Source organism: Chrysochloris asiatica, unplaced genomic scaffold (assembly GCF_000296735.1).
Source record: "Chrysochloris asiatica unplaced genomic scaffold, ChrAsi1.0 scaffold00041, whole genome shotgun sequence".
Classification (NCBI taxonomy): Eukaryota; Metazoa; Chordata; class Mammalia; order Afrosoricida; family Chrysochloridae; genus Chrysochloris; species Chrysochloris asiatica.
In genome coordinates, this window is record NW_006408559.1 from 14,869,905 (window position 1) to 14,879,244 (window position 9,340).

A 9,340-nucleotide genomic window follows, 5' to 3' on the forward strand; every position below is an offset into this window, starting at 1 on the left:
TTAGAGACCCACACAGAGATTGGACTTAGTTGCTCAGAGTCGCTGGTGCTTCCTTCCAGCACAGTAGGGATGAGGATGAGCTGGTCTTGTGGAGGGAGAGAAGATGTACTTGTGGACAGACACAGCTGGGGCCCCGTGTAACTGGGGTGGAAGGGGCTGCAGAAGTTAGAGACTCACCCTGCATTGTCCTTCTGATAGACCTCCTGACTCAACGTGGAGATGGATGATGGTGAAATTAACAAAGAGCTGAAGCAGAAGCTAAACTTCTCCTGTGGTGAGGACGAGCTGAAAAAGGAAGAACACGAGGAAGCAGCAGAAAGTCCCAAGGTCCAGGTCCAGACCCCAGAGAGGTTGGACCTACAGCAAGAAGAGGCTTGGGTCAGCTCTCCCAGGACTCCCCTTCGCAGCACCCATGGACCTCATGTGGGTCAGGGGCAGGAGGATATGAGTCCTGATTCTGTGTGGAGGACCTCAATGTCCAGCCCTCTCACCTGTCCCCAAACACCAGCCCCGGTGTACAAAAGGAGAGCATCACAGCATCTTGGCAGCCCCGTCACACCCAAGGTGAGTGAGCGATGGGGGAGAAGGTCAGCAGGTATGTGATACATTTGTCTAATGTGTGGTGGGTCCTCAACAATGTGCTCACTGGTGACAATTAAGAAGGGTCTGGTTACCAGAAAACAGAATTAAATGTCTTCTCCAAATCTTTGGAACCAGTGGAAGTTCAAATAATTCTTGGATAGAGAAAAGCTCCTTGTTAAAGAATATGGAAACGGGAAGGAAAATGGGGATTGAACTAAACCATGGGCCTTACAGATGAAAAAAATCAAAGTCCCAAGGGATGAAGTTATCTATTGCTAGATCAATGCCTAGAAACCCCAAATTCTGCCGCTTCTATTCTGGTTCTTTTTTATGCTTATTATATAGTCTTCTTTCTATGCTATACTTAATCTGTTGTTTCTTTCCACCCAGCTGGCTCTATTCTATGTTTCCAGAATGCTTACATCCTCTGTTGGAACACAGTCATCTCTTTGTACCTGCTCATTCTATCTCTTCCTTCACCTCATGATGGAAGACACTTCTGATACATGATCGGTCTTCAGAAGTTTCTGGGAAAGTGAAATTGAATATGAAATGTTTCCAGGGACTTTTTGAACCCCCTTTATGTATGAGCGAAGAGGTGACTTGATGCTTCTTTATAAACTGAAGATGTGGCGTTCATTTCGTAGAACTACCATAACAAAGTACCACAACCCGAATGGCTTCTGGGAACTGATCTTTATTGGTTCACAGTTCTGGAGGCTAGGACTCTAAAGTCAAGGTGTGGGCAGGGCTCTGAGGAGGGCTCTGTTTCATGTCTTCTAGTTTCTCGTGATGGTCAGCGATCCCTGCATTTCTTGGCTTGTAGTTCCAGCTCTTCAATCTCTGCCCTCATTGTCCCACAGCTGTCTTCCCTCTGCTTCTCTGTGCGTCTCTTCTCTTTAATAAGGCCACCAATCATACAGGATTAGGACCCGCACTGTGGGCTAGTGCACCACACTGCAAATCCATTTGAACTGCAAGGTTGGCAGTTCAAGCTCACCAGCAGTTCCTTGGAAACTCTATACAGGGTCACTATGGGTCAGAACCGACTCGATGGCACTTAACAACATGTATGACTTTACATTAACCCTACTGCCAAACAAGGTTCCATTCACAGGTACAGGGCTTTTGGGAGGGGAGCAGGCAGGGAGACACAATTCAATCCATCACAGATAGCAAGTGAACAGAAGTCCGAGCCCTCAGCACGTCCTTTGTTCTCGCTGCTCCTGGTCCTCTAGTACATCTTCCTTGTATTGATGTGGGGGTTTGGACAGGGTCGCTTCTGATAGACTCTGGACCATACTGTGTCGGCCCTGGATTGGGACCAGCTCTCCTTCCTGTTGGTTCAGCAGGAGACCCCCAAGATGATCACAAGAGCATCTGCCATCTGATTACAGCATAGTCACTGCTAGTGTGCCCTCTTAGTGCCTGCTGAATACAGCACCGCTTCTGTCGTGGGATACTGGGCTGCTAGTGTGAGTTCTAGACAAGCTGTTTTGATACGTCTGTCTGCAGATTCTCAGTGGTTCCAGTACCAACCAATTGATCATCCATGGGATTGTTGTCTAATTGGACCCATTTAATGTTTGGGAACTAACTGTTGTCAAGGGGCACTAGAGGTAATCTCTGCTCTCGAAAACTTATGACACGGCAGAGAGGAGATGTGCTTCGAGAGGGACAAACCAGGGGTTTCTGCATGGATTACTTGTCAGTACACTGAGAAGTGCAGCCAGAATGCCCCTTGGAAGCCAGGATGGCCAGACTTCGTTTTCATACTTTGGACATATTTTCAGGAGGGACCAGTCGCTGGAGAATGATAATCATATTTGGTAAGGTGAAGGGTCAGAGAAAAAAAGGAGGATCCCTAACGAGATGGATAGGCACAGTGGCAACATCAGTGGGCTCAAACATAGCAACGGTTGTGAGGTTGGCCCAGGATTGGGCAGTGTTTCGTTCTGTTGTGCATAGGGTCACTATGAGTCGGTACCAACTTGGTGGTACCTAACAACAGCAACAAATACTGATAGGGAAAGAAAGGTGGAGGATGTCTGTGATAGGAAATACAAGCGTCCATCCATGCATCCCTCCATGCATCCATCAATGCATTCACATACCCACCCACCCTCTCATCCATGCATCCATCCATCCATGCATGCATCCATCCATCCATCCATCCATCCACGTACCACCTACCCACCCTAGCCCCCATCCACTCATCCCCACCCACTCATCCATCCACCCACCCACCTATCCACACTGTCATCCATCCATGCAACTATCCACATACCCACCCATCCACCCACTAACTCTCACCCCCATCCATCCATCCATCTGTCCGTCCATCCATCCATGAATGGATGATTCATCCATCCATCACTTTAACAGAATACCATGATATGCCAGCGGACCCTCTTCTGGCGAAACCCATTCACTGCCTTCCCAACATGCCCTTACAGTAGATGAAGACAAGTAAGTGAAATAATTGTTGAAGTTCAGTCTCTGTGCCTCAGAGGAGAGGTAGCAGGTGATGAGGAAGAATTTTGAACTAATTCTCAAGAAATTGTGGAAGTCTTCCCAAGGAAGTGAGGTTTGAGAAAAGCCTTAAATGATGAGTTGACATTTGCCTTGGGAACTCGAAGGAAAGGGACCAGCAGGGATCAGGTTGTGGCAGGAAAACCACATACTACTCAGCACACAGAGTATGCAAGGGACGAGATGGAAGTCGATAGGGTGGAGCTAGATCAAGGTTTTCCAGAAGCTGTTGGCAGAGCCATCAAATGATGTGGGCAGGGCATTTTAAGAACTTGCAGCCTCCACATGTCACGTGGGCTAGAGTGTGATATGTTATATGGCTTTTGTAAACCATGCAACTCTCTCAAACATTAGCTTCCTGTGTGCACTCTGGGTGTTATGTGTGTGTGCATACAAACCGTGCCATTTACATGAGACTGTTCTATGCAAAAGTGTGGTTGTCACTGTGAGCCCAGCAAGAGAAGGAACAGCACAAGGGCAGTGGAGGTGGTGGTGTTAGGGTATTGTCCAACTTGTGGCCATTCCATAAGCAGTAGAATGAGCCATCCCATGATTCACTGTGGCTTGGACTGTTGTGAGCCACAGGGTTTTCACTGGCTGATTTTCAGTAGATCACCAGTCCTTTCTTCCTGATCGTAGTCACCAGATGCCTGTTCAGCATCCTAGAGGCATTCAAGTCTCCACTGAGTGGGGAACTGTGCATGAGGCACACTGGCCGGGAATTGAACCTGGGTCTCCCATGTGGAAGGTGAGAACCTACCAGTGAGCCAGTGATGCCCCCATCCATCAATGTGAAGTGCCATTGAGTTGCTTCTGTCTCATTGTGACTATGCATAGGTCTTCCAGGGAGTGCTTGGTGGATCTGAACTGCCAACCTTGTGGTTAGCAGTCCAATGCTTAGCCTACAGCACCACACCAGGGCTCCAACTACAGCATAGTTTTACTTGTTTTGAACCAACCACGTTTATGATTTTGAATGCGTAGTCAGCCCTTATCATGAGCCCAGGGACATTGTGTGCTAGCTTACCACTGAGGGCCCAGTCTAAACCCACGTAAAAGCCTTACACTCCAGCAATGCCATCTTTGTCTTCGTCCTTTTTTTCAACACAGAGGCTCTGGAGCGTGCTCTGTAGGCTCCCTCCGATGTGCTCTCATTACCGTCTTTTGTGATTTATCACAAGCTCTGCAGTTTCTCTGTAGACTCATAACCTCCAGTTACATTTTCACACTGTGAACCAGGTTGTGCTCCACCTTCAGCTTCTGAAGTCACGCTGGGAAGGCCCAGGCAGAGCTGATCAAAGCTGTGTGAGGAAGCTTCAAAAAGTTCATGGAAAAATTCCACTGTCTTTTGATTCCATTTCTCCATCAACCTTTTCAAGCCCCCCCAATACCTTCCCTTTGGAATGGCTCCACAGTGATATAGTTATACTGTGAGGTTCCACCATGACCTGGCTACATATCTGAACTATGCAGATCTATAGCTCAAGTATCCTTCTGGCCCCTTGTTATGGATTGAAGTGTGTCTCCCCCTCAAAAGTAAGTGTCATTGTGTCTCCATTTTTTGATTGGATGCCATTACATTGGTGAGCTTAGTGAGGCAGGGTTAGAGGTAGTGACGTTACTGGGCACAATCTATCGGGTGAGGTTGTACCTTGAGCCAATCTCTTTTGAGCTATGATAGAGATTAAACGAGCAGGCAGAGCTCAGAGGGACCTACCACCAAGCAAGAAGAGTTGGCAGTGGCGTGCATCCTTTGAGCCCAAGGTCCCTGTGCTGGGAACTTCCTAGATCCAGGGGAAGATTGATGCCAGGACACACAGAGGTCTCCAAGCACACAGGGTCCACAGACACTGAAAAGAGACAAGGACTGTCTTACAGAGCCGATGGAGAATGCAGACATGTAGTCTCCTAAACGGAGACAATGCATTTCTGCTGGTTGAGGCTGTCCACCTGTAGTCAGTAGTTCTATTAGAGCAGCGCCGGAGAATGCAGATCCCCCTGGACCTAGGTCACGGTGGTGTTCTGTTGCATCATTAGACTTCTCTCTTTGATCTTTCCTCTTGGCCCTTTGGTTAGTATTCAGACTTATGGCCCCTGATTATACCCACGTGGAATGGTAAGCCTCATTTTTCTATTTTCAGCCACTGCTAAGCTCCGAATGAAAGACTTACTATTTTTTCTTTTATTTTGGCTGGTGGGTTTGAACCACCAACTTTGTGGTTAGCAGTCCAGTGCTTATCCCGCAGTGCCATACCAGGATTTACAGTACCAGTTACCATCAATTCCATTTTTGCCTCATGGTGCCCTCATGTGTGTCAGAGTAGAACTGTGCCCCACAGGGTTCTCAGTGGATGTGTTTTCATAGGTAGATCCCATTCATGGCACCCCCCGTGTGTGTCAGAGTAGAACTGTGCCCACAGGGTTCTCAGTGGATAAGGTTTCATAAGTAGATTCCAGTCATGGTGCCCCCGTGTGTGTCAGAGTAGAACTGTGCCCACAGAGTTCTCAGTGGATGCGTTTTCAGAAGTAGATTCCACCAATGAAAATGACCCTGTGGAAAACCTGGTCAGAGTTAATATTTTAAGTCCCTTAAGTTTAACTTCCATTAGTCACTTGGTGGCATTGGTTTGGAGTCTACACAGCGGGAGGTGGTGGCTGCATCTGAGGACGCGGAGATGAGGTGCTCTCACTCAGGGACCGACAGTCCATTCCTCATTGGCTCATCAATGGCTCAGAAACCATCACTTTGCAAAGGAAAAGATTTCACAGACTACACATGGAAGAAAGTTTGAATGTAAAATTTAGCAGTAAAGGACCAGTGGTCTATAAAATGGGTTAGAGGTTAAAATCCAACATGTGAAAGTGAGGCTTTTGTCAGAAGAAAGGCCTGATGGTCAACTTCTGAAAATCATCCACTGAGAACCCTGTGAGCACAGTTCTCCTCTGACACACACACAGGGGCACCATGAGTGGGATCTGCTTATGAAAACTCAGCCACTGAGAACCCTATGGGCACAGTTCTTCTCTGACACACACACAGGGGCACCATGAGTGGGATCTGCTTATGAAAACTCATCCACTGAGAACCCTGTGGATCACTGTTCTCCTCTGGCACCCAGGGGACATTGTGAATTAGTCATTTGGTGACTCTTTTTTTCAGACTTAAATATCTTCATCTTTAACAGCAGGATGTAGGACTAGAATTGGTGGTCTTCCTAACTGCCATTAATTTCCCAGGCGGGAGTGGAGCTTATTAGCAAAACTTCATGTTCCTGTATTACCTTCATTACTCACAGTATCTAGAGGTAAATGCTGAAATCGGTATTTTCTTTAAGAAGGCCAATCACCATACAATTAGACCAAACAAACAAACAAACAAAGACCCCAAACTCACTGCCATCAAGTCGATTCTGAGTCATAGCGATCCTATGTAAGGTTTCCAAGACTGTAAATCTTTATAGGAGCCGACAGCCTCATCTTTCTCCCATGGAGCAGCTAGTGGGCTTGAACTAGCAGCCCAATGTTTATACCACATACCACCAGAGCCCCTGCCATACAGCTGTTGTTGTTGTTAAGTGCTGTCGAGTTGATTCTGACCCATAGGGACCCTATATAGGGTTTCCAAGGAGCGGCTTGGTGAGCTTGAACAACCGACCTTGCAGTTCAAACTGACTTTGCAGTCTGGTGCATTAACCCACAGCACCACACCAGGACTCCGCCATACAACTAGTAGGCACCAAATCAGATGACCTCTAAGACCCCTATCATTAAGACTACTCTTTGGCTTAAATATTCATTCGACTTCACTAACCTCATCCTAACTTCCTTTTGTCATCCCATCCAGAGGCATCTTAGCCCGACAGTGGCCTCTCCAGCAGGGAAGCTTGCCTCCCGGGGCTCCAAGAACGTGAGGCTCACACCTGTGTCCTTCCTGGATGAGGCCACCTCATTGGATCTGGTCAACATCAATCCCTTCACCCCAGAGTCCTATAGAAAGTTATTCCTTCAGTCCGGTGGCAAGAGGAAAGTCCGAGGAGAGCTGTGAGTGGCCTTCTGAGAACTGGTCATGTGGTAGTTCAAAAGTGTAGATGAATAAAGGCCAGCACTGTACACGGATGGGATGCTAAGATGTTTCACACGTTCCTTCCTTTCTACTTACCAGTGTTGATTTTAACCTGTGTTGTCACAGAGAATCTAGCCTCTGTGGGCTCTTGTGGGTGTTGCAGATGCCTTCTTCAGATTCCATGAACACATTGAAAGGGACTATGGAGTTGCATCCCGGGGCTCCTCTCGCTACTATGGGGTATCAGTGCACACTTCAGAGAGGGAGCATCCTGCTGTTTGGAGTATGTTTTGTAAATGTTGATGCTGAGACTGCACAGCATGGGTTTCAGGTTCTCTGTAGGCAGCAGGAGATGGGTGGAAGAGAGAAGATAGTGTTAATTTCAGAGATGCTGCTAAATGCAAATCCAGCTGCACTGGTCCACAAAGTCCACTGATGGGTTGTTGTTGTTAATGCTGTCGAGTCAGTTCTGATTCATGACGACCCTGTGTAGGGTTGCCGAGGAGCAGCTGGTGAGCTTGAACCACTGACCTTGCAGTTCAAACCTACCTTGCCATCCAGTGCATTAGCCTGCAGCATCACATCAGTAGACACCATCTATAGGAGGATTTGACATGTTACTCAGAGACGTTTTTTGACCACGTGTCTTGACTGGACCCAACTGCCCAATTCAAACCCATCACATCAAGTCAGTCCTGACTCAGTGACCCTACTAGGCAGAGTATAACTGCTTCTGAGGGTTTCTGAGGTGTCAATCTTTATGGGAGTAGAAAACCTCATCTCTCAACCTCGGAGCAGCTGGTGGGTTCAGGCTGCTGACCCAGAACTTAGCAGTCCAGTCAGTAGGTCACCCACACAGCTGCCTCCGGGGCTTCTCCTCAGATGGAAGCTTCCCCCAGATAGGGCAGTCCACATGCTCAGTCAAATAAATGAACAGTGGACAGTTAGGGTTTGCAGGACATTTAATGCGTGTGTTGAGTTTGCTTTTTTAGAATCAGTGCCATATGAACCAGACTAGTGGCCAGAAGAGGTTTTCTCGGCAGGGCTTCCTGGGTCTTGAGTCAACAGGACTTCAGAACCAAGTCCACACTAGCTCCCAAGCCTGCTAAGGGTGTTCGCTAAGTGACCATTTCTAGTAGTTTCTAGTGGACTCCCCTCTCACTAGGTCAGCAGGAAAAGACCACACCAATTTCTGACAATGAAGTGGTGATGTTTCAGACAGGGTGTGCTCACGCTTATTATTATGCCATTGTTGTTGTTTTATGAAGGATTCGGATGTCCCCCTCACTAACACTGCCCTGCTTTGCTATTTCTGCACCTTTGTTTCCAAAAGAAAAAATCAATAATGATTGTTTTATCAATTGAAACATTGCTTTAAAGTTGCTTTCCCAGAATGCCACTCATTGTGCCGAAGAGCCTCAGCTGATGAAAAAGTCACTGAGGTATCATAGCCAGCCATAGATTGCTGCACTTCCAGCCGGCCTGGGAGCCTGACACCCAACAGGTGCTGGGGGATGGTGGGGGTGGGGGCAGCGTTGTGGCCATGACTGCTGTGCATACTGTGTCCCTGGGAGCTTGACACTCAGCCGGTGCCGTGAGGGTGTGTTGGGAGAGGAATGGAAAGGTTTGGGACCAAGTAGAGCAACATGTGCTAAGAGTCAGAGGCAAGAAAATCCCAAAAGCATATTGAAACTGTAAGTGGCGATTTGTATCCCAAATGCTGAAGACTGGGGTTTAGAGTCATTCATTCCAGACCATCCAACTAGAAAAGGCAGAACTGAGATCTGAAAGTAGGTCTGGTTCCTTCCCAGCCATGCTGAGCCCACCACCCAACACATGCTCCGTGTCAAGCCCACAGTTCACTACCTACCCAATTTTATCAGGAGCCCTGGTGGCGCTATGGGTTAGGAGTTGGGTTGCTAACTGCAAGGTCAGTGGTTCAAACCCACGCTCTGTTCTGGGGGAGAAAAAGGAAGCTGTCTCCTCCTATGAAGATTTAGTCTCTGAATTGACTCGATGGTAGTGGTTTGGAGTGGTGCAGTGGTTAAAGCATTTAGCTCTTAGCCAGAAGGTTGGTGGTTTGAACCCACCATCTACTCTGTGGTAGACAGGATCATCTGCTTCTGTAAACACACACAGCCTTGGACACCCTATGGAGCAATC

The 9,340-nt window shown here is 47.7% G+C and overlaps 1 protein-coding gene across 1 annotated transcript in view; it reads left to right on the plus strand.

Moving 5' to 3' along the window:
• The first annotated feature begins 219 nt into the window (after nucleotides 1–219).
• WEE2 (WEE1 homolog 2 (S. pombe)) overlaps nucleotides 220–9,340 on the plus strand; it is a 40,526-nt gene continuing 31,405 nt past the window's right edge. Inside the window, exons 1-2 of the mRNA XM_006861179.1 lie at nucleotides 220–564; nucleotides 6,959–7,155. Coding sequence (XP_006861241.1) covers nucleotides 220–564; nucleotides 6,959–7,155 — 542 coding nt within the window. The remainder of the gene's footprint in view (nucleotides 565–6,958; nucleotides 7,156–9,340) is intronic.